This window comes from Sinocyclocheilus rhinocerous, unplaced genomic scaffold, assembly GCF_001515625.1.
Source record: "Sinocyclocheilus rhinocerous isolate Xijiao unplaced genomic scaffold, SAMN03320098_v1.1 scaffold2584, whole genome shotgun sequence".
In the NCBI taxonomy this organism is placed as follows: Eukaryota; Metazoa; Chordata; class Actinopteri; order Cypriniformes; family Cyprinidae; genus Sinocyclocheilus; species Sinocyclocheilus rhinocerous.
In genome coordinates this window covers 553,414-571,396 of record NW_015652145.1, presented here as the reverse complement: position 1 = coordinate 571,396, position 17,983 = coordinate 553,414, and the positions used below count along the sequence as shown (strand labels likewise).

At 36.7% G+C, this 17,983-nt stretch overlaps 1 protein-coding gene across 3 annotated transcripts; it reads right to left on the bottom strand.

The window, feature by feature from the left end:
• Positions 1–513: 513 nt before the first annotated feature.
• On the bottom strand, positions 514–17,975 carry LOC107713728 (epithelial-stromal interaction protein 1-like). Of its 3 annotated transcripts, none has more exons than XM_016519330.1 (11): positions 17,633–17,975; positions 16,350–16,408; positions 14,315–14,398; positions 14,140–14,213; positions 13,966–14,049; positions 12,269–12,342; positions 10,744–10,831; positions 6,603–6,686; positions 6,099–6,172; positions 4,950–5,140; positions 514–1,286 (listed from the first exon to the last, which is right to left on the bottom strand). In XM_016519330.1, exons 1-11 carry the CDS (start codon positions 17,887–17,889, stop codon positions 1,156–1,158), a joined length of 1,200 nt encoding a protein of 399 aa, XP_016374816.1. In that variant the 5' UTR covers positions 17,890–17,975; the 3' UTR covers positions 514–1,155. The 3 variants fall into 3 exon arrangements, with proteins under 3 accessions (XP_016374816.1, XP_016374818.1, XP_016374817.1); XM_016519331.1 differs by lacking the exon at positions 514–1,286 and adding an exon at positions 4,138–4,301; XM_016519332.1 differs by lacking the exon at positions 6,603–6,686.
• Positions 17,976–17,983: the final 8 nt, after the last annotated feature.

Below are 17,983 nucleotides of genomic sequence, written 5' to 3'. Positions count from 1 at the left end.
ACAGTTCTGATTTGTGGGTCATCGGAGTTGTGCGATATGACGTTGCAGTGTGATCCCTCTTAGTTTCAGTGACCCAGAACAACACCTCTCGGAAATGTTGCATTGTATCGTGTGTCAGAAAAAAAAACAGTTTCCTTTGAGTTTGGGTTACCTTGGGAACCGCTCTTTCCACAACTACCTCTCCACACCACACACAGGAAAACACACTCGCAAAAAATACGCTCATCAAAAGACAGGGAAGCTGTCACAGGAAACGGCATGTTTAATGCAGCGAACACATTTACATGAGAAACTTTTCCTGTGCAGGAACATGATTGATCGTGGTTCAACAAAAACACAAGGTAGCTACAATATTGCAATTCACACAAAATCTACCGCATTATTTTGTTCACTAAGCAGGGTAAAGACCTTTGAAGAGCATGCAAGAAAATTGTGCTGCGGAATATAGAAGTTGATGTTTTGGCCACACTTGAACCTGCACTCTGTGACTGAGTCAAAATCACATGCCCTGAGGGTAAGCAGATAAACATCAAATTTTCATTTTTGGGTGAACTATCCCTTTAACAACCTCGTAGCTCAAAGTAGGTCTGCCATTAACAGTTTATAAGTTATTGTTAAAATATAAAAATAATTTCTCCATGGAGAAAATGGATGGGATTTTTACTTCAGGAACCCGACTGTTGCACTCTATTTCACATACATAGAGGCAGCCTTTTTAAATACATGCAGATTTAGCAGAAACCTTTACAGCATTCAGGAAGCTAATGATCTGTATGATGGTTGGGTTTTTCACTGTCCATCCCTATGGTGGATGAGTTCAGAATTCCACTAGTCCTTTACCTCATTATAAATTAGCCTCTGGATTTTGTGAACGCACATCATTTAGCCTGTGAATTGTACTCATGGGATCCATAAATGTTCCCACAGCAGACTCAAATCTTGATTCATTGTTTTGATTTCTTTTCTCTGTGACTAAGTGTCAGAGCAAAAATAACTGCACAAACTAAAAAAATAAGTTTTTGTTTCAGTTCAAAGGACACTAGTTAGAGCTCACCACCTTCATTAATTAAAGGGACACTTCACCCAAAAATCATTATTTACTCACAAAACAACATTGGGATCAATCTATCACTCAGGATCAAAACGACAAAGTATTTACACATCAAGCAGCTCATATGCTTGCTGGTAATTGCCATTGCACTGTTTGACGATCTCCTCCAGCATATCTCGCTCATAGTATGGAAACCTATTCTGGAGTTTGATCAGGGTCCACATATGGTCATGATCTACAAGGAAAAACACAAATAAATTGTTAATGTACAGTAGTTTAACTAATATCTCCATAGCTGAATCACTCTACGTTAGCATTTCCATGCACAAAATGCGAGCGTGAGGCTGCCAAAAAATTATGAGCAACATGGTCACTTGTTCCTAGAGACTTTGGATGCTAAATCTCTCACACACATCCTTCTAATAATGTGCAGCTATGCAGCGCTGCAGCGCAAGATTGACCTCCCTGCTGGTTCATCTGGTTCATGGAGCAGGACAGACAGGGTGGGAGAACTCGGCTCCACCGCAGTGCTTCTGCCAGCCTGTTCCGCAAACAACTGCATCTTGATCCCACACAAACCACACACTAATGGACAAAACTAGCACTATGGCAGACAGATGTCCCATACACACAGATCCCAAGAATGCCGGATAGATAGGAAGGCCGTCATTGGACATAAAAGCCAACAGAAAATAAATTAAATTAGGCAAGTGGAGAAAGGAGCAGAATACTCATGACAGTAATTGAAAGAGAAAGAAGCGTTCATTCAAGGTGTACATTTTCTTGGTAAGCTATATGTATTTCTAGGGCCTCGAACCAACAACCTTGACATTGCTAGCGCTATGCTTTAGCAGTTGAGCTACAGAAACATAATTGAAGGTGAAGTGGGTATTTTTTATCACAGTTTAATATCACCAACTGTATAAGTAATTCATTGGTAGGTTGATTTTTGGGTGGAGCTGTTCGGAAAATAGAAGTCATTATTTTAGCAGTTACATTCAGTGATATTAGTGGGGCAGAAATTACTCACTTCACCTTTAAAAATATACAGTTTGAATCTACATTAGAGGCAGTGGTCAATTTTGAGATTTTGGGCTATTTCGCTTTGATAACTTGACTTCCATCAGGCTAATAGAAAGAACACATCCAAAATACACATTTGATCATTTATTATTCGACTTGATCTATTTGCATCTGTGGATTTCAATTACAATACATATCTTTAAAGGCTGTTTTCTCAAAAAAAAAAAAAAAAAAATTCTAGCCAGAAATCTCCACTTCAGTAGCCCTTAAATGCACTTTCCAGTTTTATTTCCATCTATATTCTGAAGGTTTTTGTAGAGGGGTTTGTTCAGATTTAATTTGCATGATATATATTTGACATTTAATGCCTAAAAACATGGTGAAAATTTCTTTTTTTTCTGACTGTTGATAGTATTTTCTGATTTATAGAGTAATAAAAAGAGGTATCCAAAATCCCCTTTGTAAACACCTTTGGCTTTAATATGTCAACAAAATGAAACAATGATTTTGAACCTGGCTTTATCCAATATTCACATTTCTGTTATGAAAATATATGCAAATAATTGCATATAAAATTAGACAATGCCTCATTGCATATTTAAACAGTGGATTTCAGAAAACTTGTAAAAGAAAACAATTGTCTTAATTTACTGTTATTATTCAAATGGGGAAAGTATGGTGATATCTTTGAGTTAATGTTTACTCTATTCACCTGTAGTGTCTTGCGTTAAACATAGAAAGCATCTAATAACTCATCCTTCAGCCTGTTAACTGTACTTATGGTGTTCATGTTCTGAAATATTATAAGCCAGGGCAGGTCCGTGAGTAAGAAGAACCGCAGCCAGACGAAAGGTCATTCTGAGACTCTCTTGGTTCTGAGACAAACACATCTAATGTTTCTGGTAATCAGAGACAGAGGTGTGAGTTTGAGAATCGGAGGACCTGGCTGACCCCAAACCTCAACCTTTGGTCCTTGCGGTGATTCAGATGTAAGTGATGCTGAACACACAAACATAATGTGTCATCAGGCATCTGAGAAGATATGCAGACTGTTTCAACGTGAATGGCACATTAGTCTCACACCATCACACAGATGGGAAATCTGGACGTAACAGCCACACCTCTTGGCAAAAAAAAGGTGAAGATCTCCACATATGGAGCTAGATTCAGGCTGAATCGGACCATAAGTCATTTGCAAATCCCAGTAAGGAGGCTAAAGCAATATGTATGAATCATACAATTCCATGACTGTTTGTCAGAATAGAATAAGCAATAGTTCTCCATTCCCAGATAGGAAGTAAATTCAGTATAAGATTGTTTTTTTAATTTTTGGTTTTAAAATGATCAGTCCATCAAAGGAGAAATGGCCTCTGCCATTATTTACTCACTGTTATGTTGTTCTGAACCTGTAATGCTGTTATTTTTTCAGTGGAACACAGATGAAGTTTTGAATCCTCACGCAACTCTTTTTATTTTAACACTCCAAAAAGGACACTGTAATTATAAAAGCACAATAAACTCTCTCAAATGAAATCAAATGGTTTGATTGTGAGAACCAATGACATTTTTATGATGCTATTGAAGTCCAACCTGTACCATAATACACTGTTAAGAAAAAATTTGCAAAAAGGGGATACACCAGCTTGTCACTGGGGCAGTACCATTGAAGGGGTATCTTTGTACATTATTTACCTCTAAAATGAGAATGTTAGTACCTTAGAGTAGTAATACATACCTTTAACGGTGCACTGGTGCTCAAGGACACAAGTCCTTTTTAGAGTGTGACAGACATGCTGTATGAATGCTGTCTTTTTATGATTCTCCCTGTGTGTTCTGCAGAAAAAATAATAGCACACGGGTTTACAGCGACATGAGGGTAAGTAAATACTGACTGATTTTCATTTTTTGATGGACTATTTCTTTAACCCACACTACAGCAGGGCAAGGAACCAATGACATTTTTATGATGCTATTGAAGTCCAACCTGTACCATAATACACTGTTAAGAAAAAATTTGCAAAAAGGGGATACACCAGCTTGTCACTGGGGCAGTACCATTGAAGGGGTATCTTTGTACATTATTTACCTCTAAAATGAGAATGTTAGTACCTTAGAGTAGTAATACATACCTTTAACGGTGCACTGGTGCTCAAGGACACAAGTCCTTTTTAGAGTGTGACAGACATGCTGTATGAATGCTGTCTTTTTATGATTCTCCCTGTGTGTTCTGCAGAAAAAATAATAGCACACGGGTTTACAGCGACATGAGGGTAAGTAAATACTGACTGATTTTCATTTTTTGATGGACTATTTCTTTAACCCACACTACAGCAGGGCAAGTCTGAAGACAGAATGGCACATTTCCAAGTAATGACAATGCAGCCATTCTGGATCTCGAAGAGCTAACCGATGTTTTTGCAGCAGTTGCTTCATACATACAATTGATGAATCTGTTGTCAGACAGGCAAGCCAGTAATTCAAGCTTCTCTCAGGCTAAATGAGTTTACTTTACAGCAGGCAATTTGGACCTCAAAACAATCTAGAGTAAAAACACATCAACCATGCAGCTTGCCGCTAATGAGTTTGTCGTTTACTGATTCATTTACATTAACCTCTCATGCAGGCAGTTTGTATATTACAGTGGGATCTAAAAGCATCACGTGTCTGGAGTGCCGGGACATTTTTATTTACACAATGTGCTATGCCGTCCAGCACCGGGGGTGTGAGATCTGTTTAATATCGCACACAAGCGTAGGCTTTGAGACTCGAGAAGTCGACGCAATGGAGACGTTTCCAGAGGTGCTGTGAAATGAAACAGACCTAAACACACACACAGTGCCATGGGAGATGCATATAAATCTAGTTTAAGACTCACCATCCTCCTCTGCACTGTCTGTGTGGACCTGTGATGGGTTGGGTACTGTGGATAGGGCTGCATCCTGTGGTTTGTCATCATCATCGTCATCATCCAGACAGATATTACTGCTTTCAGGGGTTTGGGTCACGGGTTTAGGCACCCTACCTGAATTACTCGCCTCCAGACGGTCTAGGAAAGTCATGTTCACCCTGAAGAGAGTAATCCATCATCAGAACGGTTCACAACATGTTCTGAGCAATGAAGTACTCCTACTTGATTAGTACAGAGGTGTTCAGATGTCTGAGACCACGTAGAAATTCCAAATCTTTCTAATTTAGAACTGTACAACACATTTTAGGATTTCGATACATTTAAAATAAAGAACTGTTTTGCACTGTTTCTAGGGTTCTAACCTTGCGAAAAAGAAATATGCTTAAATGTATTGAATGTGCACTTGAAGTGTGCTTAAAATCGTAAAGTATATTAAAAATACTAACAGATAATATAATATTAATGTAGCCTAATAAAAGGCCACTTAAGTGTACTAAAAGAGTTTCCTAACACACTTTGTAATCATTTCAAATGTAACATTTTACTTTACAGTACATTTTACCTCATTATGTTTTAATAATCTTTTGTCATGCTTTAAAGTACACTTATTTTGATATGTTGAGTAACATGCTAAACACATGTAAAGTAATTATAATTTTAACTGTAGTGTGTTATTCAATATGCTACATTTAAAGAGAACATTTTAAATGTTAATTACAAATATGCAGTTACAAATATATTTGCTCATACATGACAGGTTAATGATGTTTTTTTTCCCTTTCTTTCTTTCTTTTGGCATCATTTTAACACACAATGCTCCTCTGAATCATCTCAAATCATGCTGGAGAACCTGATTATCAGGTTTTACACAAGCTTGTGGAGTTCACACAGTCATTGTGGAGTCATTAAAGCAACCAAAATACTAAGGGATTCTGAAATTCATGCTATTTTTCCAATTGAACTTTTCATTCAAATTGCAATGTTGACAATATAATTTGTAATTATCAAATTAGAAAAATGCATAATATAAGCATTTTTACTAGTGGTCTCAGACTCCTTTATTAATTCTGACAGTCATGGCTTTTTTAGCGGTCTGTCATGATTAGGCGCCCATACCGCCGATGGTCAGCTCCAGTCCGTCTCTTCCTGTCCTCCTCCTGTTGTTTTTGTTTTTCCTCCAAACTTTCTGCCTGGAAATATTAAGTTAATGAAAATTTCATCTCCAACAGAAATGTATCCTCTACTTATGTTAAGGCATTCAAGGTCTGTAGCTATAACAATTTAATTGCATATTTGCATGAATAAACAACAATATCAACATGATAGGTCAGGCTGACCTTTTGTCTTCGATGCATATCAGTGAATTAAGTCCATGTCTGACCGACATAGAGGCATTCAAAGCCACAGAAATACCACTATACAGCCAGCTGGAAAACACCTACGGTTATCCATCCATGACTACCTTCTATAACCGAGAACATGCTAATCAATAGCACATGCTAGGCAGAGCTAGTTCTTTTTCTTGGCAAAGCCCAGACATTTAGCTGTGGTGTTCCTGCTAACCAAAAGTGGAGGTGATGTTTGTAAGTTCAGTCCATCTGTTTCACCTCTGTTCTTTACCTTTCTCCTCTGCTCCTCTTTCTTCTTAAGCAGGTCAGCATTCTCCTCTTCTCTTCTGGCTTCCCTGTACTCATGACATTTAGCCTGTCAAGAAATAGTGGCCACACAATGAAATCTAGGAATGTGTCCCTTTTTTTTTTTTTTTTGACTATGCTGGGTTTCCTGAATGCCCTGAAAAATACATGATTAAACATGTTTCTTAAGCTGTGGTCACATTTGTCGTCACTCTGCGAAATTTTGTGTGCGAAATCCAGTTATTCTAATAGGAATCTGCACGACTGGGAGTTTCACGTGAGGGCAAAAAACTTCCACAAGTTTTGCTCCTTTTCATGTTGGTCACATTAATTCGCCACATTGAGAAACAAAAACCTGCTTGGTTTGGAAGTGACTTCTGTGTGAGTGGTGCTTCTTACATCTCTACACTATTGAAAAGAGACAGTGGACCTTTTTTGCTCATGAAATTTCACTAATGTGGCCTCACCTTTAGTCGCTGTTCACAAACGATGCATTTTTGTGTTCAAAAACATAAGGGAATAGAATGCTTGCATCTCAAGTTGCATTTTTGAAGTTTCGCCATTTTGAACTTGACACTGTATTAAAAATGCAATTCTCATGGTGCAAGACACTTAAAAATACCTTGAAGCATGGCCAGATATGCTCATTTGTATGTGTGTGGAACGATCCTGATCACTGGTGATCTTATGCATACTACACATAAAAATGTCTCTAATCTGACTGGTTGGCTTTACGAACCTTCTAAGAGCAAGGACACTGGGGAGTCCAGGGGAAAATATTAAGAAGGTAATTAAGAATTAAAACAAAGGGTGGTAAACTTGAAGAAGAACCAGTCAATGGATTTGACAAAATTCGCAAGGCTAAAGACATCAGAGGCAGTTATAAGCAAGTAAACTAGTTATCGACATCCAGAACTTTAAGATTGATAAAGTTCTGAACAACAACTTAATACTATCAGGGATGTGATTATTCCATATTTATACGGTTTTCCTTTTTTTATGACCTGACGTTTGACCTATGTGAATTGTTTAAATCTGAGGGGAAAAAAGACTGCATTTTCAAATCCATTTAAAGTATATGTATTTCATGAATCAGTCCACCAAATACTATGAAAAACAGCAAACCGATACTCACTGATAATTAGACGATAATTGGCTGCTTAGCATGCCACTGTGTTCAGTTACACGTGAGCAGCTCATGATCTGCTGTTTTCAGTGTCTCAGAGCAAAATGGTTCACAGTAAATGCTGCTCTATATACAGTTTAATAATAATAATAATAATACTTTTATTTATTTTACAGTATAATAGTATTATTGCAATAATAATAATATATTTCTTGTTTAATTTTTAAATATTAGGGTGTACAGTAGTGCTTTAAATACGAAATTTCTCTTAGAGGGTTTTACTATCTAACAACTAAACAGAGCAGACAAATCCACACTGGATCCCAGCCTTTGTCCATACAGTACGACCCCTGAGGGTGAGCCCATTACATATTTCAGTGCAAAACTGAGTGTCAGCTGTGATGTTTCTCTAAGATTCTCATGGCCCTGTTCAGAAAGACTCTGTAAGGAGAGGCGAACAGAGAGCCTGGAAGCTGAAGAGATCCTTTGTGTGTTTGGTCAGACGGCCCGGGGAAAGCAGGCAGGGGCTGCTCTGTTTGAAATGGCGTAAGAGTAAGGGGAATAGGTGGGACGACCTGGGCCTGGCATCCTGGGAAGCCAATACAAAGGATCCTTTGCACAAACAGAGGATATGGAGGAGATTAATCTGTCTTGTGGAAGCATCACTGAAAGCATAACAATTCTCAGTGGCCACAAAACCACATCAAGAACCCGTCTTTCCACAAACACTTTGATCGGCGGGCTTACGACATTTAGATTGGAGCGTTTCATTACTTGGCCTGGAGGTTGTCCAGCCACTTAAGTCAATACAGCAAAAGAAAGCACAATCGAAGGGCCTCCTCTCCAGGTAAGCCGAGAGAGCCAGTGCCTGTTCAAAACGCTGTTGCATGTGTTGTGTACCATGGCCCTACAGTCCTAATGCACGATCTGTCTATTAGAGGGATTTTCCCCATTAGTCATCCAGAGGGAAGTCCTCAAAAGTCTCAAACAGGGAACAATTGCAGACCAGTTTTGAAAGCCGCACAACAAAACATTCTTTGCTTGACACGAGACAATTCCAATTTTTAACAGTGCTGTCAGATGCCACTTTTTGTGGTTTGTACAACATAAGAGGCAGCCCTTAAACCTCTCATGGTCAGCCCCGCCCTCAATCCCCACCAGTCATGGTCAGAAATTAACCAGGGTTTAGGGCAAATTGCCACTAAATGTGTCAAAAAAATCCCTGCAGCAAATTCCTCTATTTGACCTGTTACCTAACATTTGATATATTTCATTACGTGAAATTCTAGGCCTCTGTCAGTGATGACACTGTAGTCACTTTTGTCACTACAAAACAATAAATGTGTGGTAATATATGACATTGCTTTGCAATGAAAAAATATTCTCAATTTGAATATTGAATATATTTGCCATGACAGACAGTATATTTATACCTGTACCAGATCTAGACAGGTGGAGCTGGGGAGGAAGTAGGAAATTGTACGCTGCTAATAGACTGGCATGCTGCAGATGATGTATATATGCAATATGAATTAATGATGTATTAAGGGAACCTTAGTTGACCAAAAGTGGCAGTATATAACAGTTATAATGTTACAAAAGATTCCAATTGCAAATAAATGCTGTTCTTTTGAACTTTTAATTAAAAGAATCCTAAAAAAAGAAGAAAAAAAACTTGCATGGTTTCCACAAAAATATTCAGCAGCACTGTTTTCAAATTTGATAATAGTAAGAAATGTTGCTTGAAGGATCATGTGACACTGAAGACTGGAGTAATGATGCTGAAAATTCATCTTTGCATCACAGGAATAAATTACAATTTAAAATAAATTAACATGCAAAACTGTTATTTTAACTTGTAATAATATTTCACAATATTACTGTTTTAAAAGCAGCCTTGGTGAGCATATGAGACTTCTTTCAAAAGCATTAAAAATCTTGTTATGATGTCCTGAATGTCTTTCAATTATTTTGCTAATTTGCGTTTGATTTGACTTTATATAATAGGGATTTATATAATCCCAGTTGAGAATTAGGGATTAAATATTACCCCCTAATGAAAGGCAATTCTGCTGCCTCCAGCATGGTTGAGATTTTCATACTTTTAATGATTCTTCAAGCAGAACTTTTTAGAAAAGGTTTGCCAAAAAAAATAATAAAATACAGGCACAGCATGATCTATATCTCATTGTTTGGTGACCACAAGAGCATTCTGAAGCATACCGAACCTGCTTAAAATTCAAGTGAAATCATGTGGGTTAGCTGTAATTAACGCCTAAACGCATCCTGTCAGCCTGCTTATGTCACAGGTTCAGACACTGGCTCCTTTCCAGGTACTTTCAATAAAACCATACAGGTTATTCCACCCCAGTCTCTCTTTTTGTTGCATTCTCACAGACCCCTCTCTGCCTTTTGTGAGACATGCTCTGTGAACTCTGGGAAGTCCCCTGAACTCTGTTTGCCTCACCATTCAGAAGCAATACTTGCGTCTTTGCGCTGGCTGACCGTAAAAATGGAAGTCTGCATGTTTACAACTGAGGAAGCTCTATGATGGACTCAGTAAGCGATCTCCGGTGTGAGGCTAATGAGGAGATAATTGGAGGGGACCAAGCTCTGCAGCAGGCCGACTCATTAGGGCCTTTCGCACCGCTTTAGTTCCAGAACTAAATGTACAGTACTAAAGTACAAGGACATCCGGTACTAAAATCGCACCCAGTTCCGGCGGTGCGAAAACGCCAAAAAGTGGGTAGTTCTACAATTAGTTCTGGTACTATGAAAAGGTTCCTGCGGTGCGAAAGGCCCTATTGCTGCAGTCCAACATGCCATGTCAATGAAAGCTCCCGAGTGAGGGCTGTTTGCTTTGAAAACATGTATCAAAGAGAGATCAATTGGTGTGAATTATTCCAGTGCCTTGGGCTGTAACCTCAGTGCCACAGCTATGCACAAGAGGCTTGAACTCAGGCCTATGGAGCACGCAGTGCATTTTTGGCCTCTGTCTTACCCAGGATGATGCTGGTATGGAATTGCCTGCTGTCATAGAAACGGTAGTGCTGGACCTCTCAATTCTTTGAAGAAAATCCTCGGTTTTCCTGCAGGAGGAAGAAACATAATTGTGATTACAGGGATAGTTCATTCAAAAAATGACAATTCTGTCATCATTTACTCATCCTTATGTTGTTCCAAACCCATATGATTTTCTTTCTCCCAGAAATTACAAAAAAAAAAAAAACATACACCGAACTGTGTGTAAGTTGTTTGAGCAATTTAAGTTCCTTTTTACTGACTATCTTGGCTGCTCTCAAATCTCATTCATTTAAAACAATGAAATTAATTTAAAAAATAATTTTATACAGGCATCAGTATCAGTATGCTATACTGGCCTTCATTCATAGATTCAATTAACAAATATTTAAAATATCTTATATTTAAAATAATGCTATTTCTACGTTTTCCACATTAATTTGAATATTCAATGTGAACATATATTTCTGATATAAAATTTTAATGTTAGGTGTAATTAATCATGATTATTTACAAGAAAATTGTGTGATTAGTTAATTTTTGTAATAATATATAAATATATATTTTATAGATAATAAAATGTTAATTGGATAATATATATTTTATGACTATGTAAAATAACATCTTTTATAATATGAATAAACAGCTCTAGAACTCAAATATGGTTTTTCTGTGTTTTGTAACCAATCGCAATTTGCCAAAATGAATATGCACATATTTAAATTGTAAGATTTGGATTTAAAAAGGGAAAAATGTTAATGAATAAAAACTTAGTGATCGTTTAACTTTAGAAAACTTAGAATATAGTGCAGAATTTTTTATGGACTACAATTATAATGGTTTTATGATTATTTATTTATTTACTTTTTGCCAAATTGGAACTTAATCTCTAGTCACATTTTGCTATCACTGTATTATAAAGAACAGCGTGAGAATCAAATTTCTTCTTTTGTATGTGACTTTGGTGGAGGAAATAAAGCTATATGGGTTTGTGATGATACAATGGTAAATGATGACAGAAGCTTCCCAGCAGCATATTGTAGAATTCCTTGCAATGGTTTTGAATCTCTTCACAGGCTCTAAACAAAAGGCATAGTTTTCACTGAACTTGGGCCAAGGATAAACCTGCGCATTCAGGTTTATTGTTTTTGGATAATGGCCAATAGTGCAGCTTAACATCCTACTTCCTCCTTTAAACAAAGCACACCTTAAAGGAACACTCCACTATTTTTGAAAATAGGCTCATTTGTCAAGTTTTAAATAGGAAAAATATCGAAACTCTTTGGTCATTTTTGAGCGAGATGCTAACGGTCTAATCAGATTCAATGATCTATGCTAAGCTGCAGCTAAAAGTGGTACCGCCAGACCCGGAGATCGGCTGAATGGATTCGAAAACGGTAAAACTCAACTGTTTAACTCTAGGGGAGTTGGAAAATGAGCCTATTTTCTAAAATAGTGGAGTGTTCCTTTAAATCTGGCAAGGTCTAGGAAAAATGTTGACGTACCTTTGCTTGTCGTGTTGGTACAGCTTCTGTCTCTGTTCGTCGTCTTGCTTTTTCCTCATCTCTAGTTTATTGGCCTGCAATGCATTAAACATGATATGTGCACTTTAGATGTTAAAATACTTTATTCTCTTTCAGCTTAATATGCAAATTAACTACATTATAAGTAAGCCATTTGTAAATTGAGTCAACATGTAAACATTGTGGCTCTGTGACACTATAGCAACATTACTCAGTTTGTTTAAGCAGTCTGACCAGGCAGACAGTGGGAAACCTGTTTGAATACAATCAATCAGTATTTTTACAATTTTATTTAGCTAGTGCCACAGATGTTTCCATATTCATTGATTTTATTGAGCTTTCCAAACACATGCATGCATATTTTTCTATTACCAGGGAGAGTATTTTATTATTATTATTATTCTACACGTATTAAACTTATTCCTGCCATTTTCTCATTCTTCAGCTAATGGCACCACTGAAGCACCATGTCATTTGCAGTGTAATGATCATTTGGCATTTATAACCCATTATAACTAAACTGCACATCTTCTCTTTACATTCAATGTCATTTGGACATTTGCCATCAATAAATATATATGGTGACACTTTAGTGTAGGGACCAAATCTCACTATTAACTAGTTGCTTATTAGCATGCATATTATTAGCATATAGGCTGTTTATTAATGCTTATAAAGCACATATTCTGCATGATCATATTCTACATCCCTTAATCCTACCCAATACCTAAACTTAACAACTACCTTACTAACTATTAATAATTAGATTAAATAATTATAATTTTATTGAGGCAAAAGTCATAGTTAGTAGGTAGTTAATAGTGAGAATTGATCCTAAAAATAAAGTGTAACCATATAGAGATATATAAATATAAAAATACAGTGTTGTCCATCTGAGACCACTAGTGAAAGTTTAGCATTTTTCTAATTTAATACAACATTTTTCATTAAACTGATTAAATTGTTTGATTATTGAACTTTAAATAGTGCAGAATCTTTATACTGTAATTACTTATTTTAATATTTTAATATTTACTTTATTTTGTTTAATTATATTTATATTATGTCCCAACATTTTTAGCAGAATGTTAATTTTTAATTTAACTTTTCCATTTTTGAACCACATATTTTCATAGTGTTGTCATTCTTTTGTCATTCCCAGATTGCACTTTGTTAGATGCTGACTGCATTTCACTGGCTCTGTATTTGTACTCTACACAATGACAATAAAGTTAAATCTAATCTAATTAAAAACTTTTTTTCAACTGTTTTTCATTTCCAGTATTACAGTATTCCAAGCTTATCTACAATCCCTAGATCCCTAAAGTAAACCATGATTACACTATGATAACTGCCAAACAATGACTGGAGTGTGTTTTAGCAAATTAACTGTGGTTGCTCAAATAATTAGACTCATCAATCACGTAAAGCTCATGCAGCAGCAACATTGAAGACTGAAGTCTGATCTAGTATTTAATTGCAAAGAATATGATAACTTGGATGTTGCCTGCAGTGACATCTGGAGTTATAAAGTCTGAATTACAAAGGCATAGTAAAAAAGCACTGAATCCAAACACAAGCCAGATGACCAAATGAAGTTTGGCAGATGCATGAAAGTAACACAATGCCCTGCAGAAATGCTATAAAAAGTCAAATGTAAACAATATCTTGGGCTGTACCTTCTCTCGTTGCATGGCCTTCATCTTCTCATTCTCCTCCTCCTCTGCCTGTCTCGTCTTTTTAGCCATTTCCTCTTTTCGAAGCTGTAGAGATATGCAAATGCACTGTAAGTATGCAACACACCACAAGTATTTGAGAAAGGAATCAGAAATTTTAAGCAGGTACTCCTAAACCTTTTTTATCTGCTTTGAATGGCGTGATTCGTCCTGCTGTCTCTGTCTGACTTCTGCCAGTGATACTGCACCACCTGTGAGAGTGAATACATTAGCGACTTTTGATGTTTCGTTAATTTGCTTTGTGTCTTTTTTTTTCAGATCAGGACTTCCATATATTTCATCTCCACATTACCTAGTCTCTCTGGAGCCAGCTGAATGGGACCAGGGCGATTCTCCTCTTTCCATCTCCTCAGATTCTCCTCTTCTTCCTGTGCAACTGCAGAAAGAGAAAGAAATGCATTTCATTTCTACACACAAATGGGATAGTGTGACAATGGCTGAAGCTCAGGGCTGGCAACTGGAAGTTTGCAAAGTGCACGCTAATAAATGACTACTTAATACACACAGTTTTTAAGACAGACATACATTAAAGGCTGGAATGCACTACACAGCTTTTGTCCAGTTTTTTCCCCCACAGATTTCCTCCCCAAAAGTCTGAGTTAGTTTGCAGATTTTGGGAATGCGGAGTTGACAGATTTCACGGAGTGTATGATTAAAGCAGGGGAGCCCAATACTGTTCCTGGAGATCTACCTACCAGCAGAGTTCAATTCCAACCCAGATCAAACACACCTATCTGTCATTTTTAAGCGCTCCTGAATATCTTAATTAGCTGGTTAAATTGTGTTTGATCAGGGTTGGAGCTGAACTTCGTAGGAAGGTACTGTAGATCTTCAAGAACAGGATTGAGCACCACTGGATTAAAGGAATAGTTCACGCAAGAAGAAAATTAGCTAAAATGTTATCACCCTCAGGCCATCCAAGATGTAGAGTTTGTTTCTTCATCAGAACAGATTTGGTGAAATTTAGCATTACATCACTTGCTCACCAGTGGATCCTCTGCAGTGAATGGGTGCCGTCAGAATGAGAGTCCAAACAGCTGATAAAAACATCACAATATTCCACACCACTCCAGTCCATCAGTTAACATCTTGTCCAGAGAAATGCTGCATGTTTGTAAGAAACAAACCCATCATTAAGAGGTTTTAAGATGAGTTGCTTCTGGCCAAAGTATAAGAGTTCATTATAATCTATAATAGCGCTTCCTCCAGTGAAAAAGTCCATCCCTGTTGTTCTCTTAAATCAAAATCCACCGACATATTTGCTTAGAACTATTTTGGACTGTTTTAACGTTATTAACGGTGCTTGATCTGTGCATATTTCTCTCCCGATTCAGACAAAATGACTTTTTCACTGGAGAAAATATTATGGATAGAGGACTCATATTTTAGCTGGAAGCAGCCGTTTAAAGTTATAAACCACTTAATGATGATTTTTTTTTATTACAAACACACAGCTTTTGCAACATCAAGACGTTAACTGATGGACTGGAGTGGTGTGGATTACTTGTGGATTATTGTGATGTTTTTATCAGCTGTTTGGACTCTCATTCTGACGGCACCCATTCACTGCAGAGGATCCATTGGCGAGCAAGTGATGTAATGCTACATTTCTCCAAATCTGTTCTGATGAAGAAACAAACTCATCTACTTCTTGGATGGCCTGAGGGTGAGTAAATGTTAAGCAAACTATAATTTTTGGATTAAATCTATCTGTCTGTATGTCTGTCTAACACTTTCCAATGCAAAAAAAAAAAAAAAGGTTTTATAGTAAAAAGGTTGTTTTGATTTTTAAAATGTACTTCACACACTAAGAGAAACATGGTTCTTTTAAGAACTGTTGACTGAAAGGTTCTTAAGGGAACCCAAAACGGTTCTTCTATTGCATCACCGCAAACCCCCCTTTTGGAACCTTTATTTATAAGAGTTTTAGCTTTACACTGTGATTCCATCCAGTCAGAGGAGATCAAACATGTTTGATATTTTAAGCTAATTTTAGATCACATTTTGTTTTCATTCATCACGCTTCCCCTTGCAATGATGCACATGTTTCTGTGTGAGTTTGCTGTCTTTAGAACAATTCAGTCATTTATAGTGTATTATGCTGAGTTTTCTCTGTAACATTTTACAAAGTTAGCATGATGTCTAGTGTTTTAAAGCCGTGCAGTGTATTCAGGCCTTAAGATACAACAACAACAACAACAAAACAAATCTGTCTTCTCTTGCAGACACAAATAAACATGCTGGAATTGCACTTGATGGTAACAATTAGAGAAACATCTGGATCACATGAAGATGGAAAATACAACAACAGTCGTGTCATGACTTACTCCTCTGCAGTTTGCTCCGTCTTGATTCATTTGGTGGTATCTTGGCGTATCCATCAGCACTGTGGGCAAATGGCATGCATTAGGTACACTTGTTTTCAAGCTCATCCTCCATCCATGTTGTGAACTTATCAGTCTCATATGCCAGCAATGTCTCAAAACCAAGGTGGGGCACAAGTCATCTTTTCTTACGTAAAGTCAGAATTTTTCACAAACAACTCTGGGGAACTTCCCTCCATCCCAATCATATTTGATGGTGACACAATATTTAAATTACAAAAAACTTCTCACATCATTAAAAAATATCACATATTAATTTACTATGACTTTGCATTATAACAAAGAACTATACTATTTGAACAATTATGGCTGCATTGCCTGATCATTTGTCGATTTTATTTACATAGTTGATGATGTTTGTTTATTAAAGTTTTGTCATGTGATAGCAGCATATGTTTACTCCTTTACTAAAAATGACAAGTTAGTTAATACATGATATTTAACAATGTACAAAATGTAAATAAAGATAAACATTTAGATAGAACTTAAGAAATTATAGATGTACTTAGTATACAATACATTTAAATAAGTGTTATATTATAAGCTATAAATAGCTGGTATAATGATGGCAAACATGTTCAAGTTTAGTCAAGACATTTACTCAAAAAACTGCCTGACCTGTTTTTATTTTATATATGTGTGGAAACCTCCTATAGGCCTATGTACTGTCCACCAGAGGATTGTTGTATTTATTTATTTGTTTGTTTGTTTTGTTTTTAATGATATTTTACAATTTATTTATCGGGTTGTGTTTTTTTTTAAAATATGTTTTTAATGTTGTTATTTACTATCCCTATGTAATGATTCGAAAAGAGCGCGAGCGAGAGAGAGATTGGAAAATGTGAGCGTGACAATAATTCTGGAAGTTGCCATGGTAAATATTCGTTTTGGAAGTTTCGCTTCTCCAGAGTGTTTCGACAGAAACGAAAGTGAAACTAAAGTATCTGCTGGTTTATAAACCGAGAAGGAACTAGATAAATAAATACACGATTTTATCACCAAAATGACCGATCGTTAGCTCAGACACATCGAAATAACGATAGGCTACATCTGAATACTGTTAAAACGTAAAATATTTAAAGGGAAACCATTTTTATACATTTAAATGTAAAATATTTATTTCTATAATATCCTATTATTTTATAAATATATATAATATTAGGCTATAGCAAACGTAAACACCTTGCATGAGAGTCAAATTCATGATATTGTACTGTTGTACTTACTATGTTGGCTGATTCTGAGGGTTTGAGGTACTAGGTGAGTTATTCTCACAATAATATTCATTCGTTTGCTCGCTGTCCGTCATATTGCTCCTTTGATTTACTGGATTTCCTCTATATTCCCCGTTTCCTCCGGAATTATGATTTAGATGTGTAGATCGATCCATACTATAGTATATTCTGTCGCGTGATTCCTGACCTTTACACGCAGCAGAACAGCTGATCACTGGCAGCGAGTGGCAGCGAGTTGGTAATGGCATTAATGGCAAGTCTCTCTGTGTGGGATCCCCCGCTAAACACCAGTATTCATATGCAACATAGTGCGTGAAAGCTTTTTAAATACATGATAAATAA

Coding starts and splice junctions, on each gene's coding strand:
- LOC107713728 (XM_016519330.1), bottom strand. CDS start 17,889: ATGCCATTACCAACTCGCTGCCACTCGCTGCCAGTGATCAGCTGTTCT. Junction 14,214..14,314: donor GCTGGCTCCAGAGAGACTAG/GTAATGTGGAGA, acceptor TCACTCTCACAG/GTGGTGCAGTATCACTGGCA. Junction 10,832..12,268: donor TACCAACACGACAAGCAAAG/GTACGTCAACAT, acceptor TTCCTCCTGCAG/GAAAACCGAGGATTTTCTTC.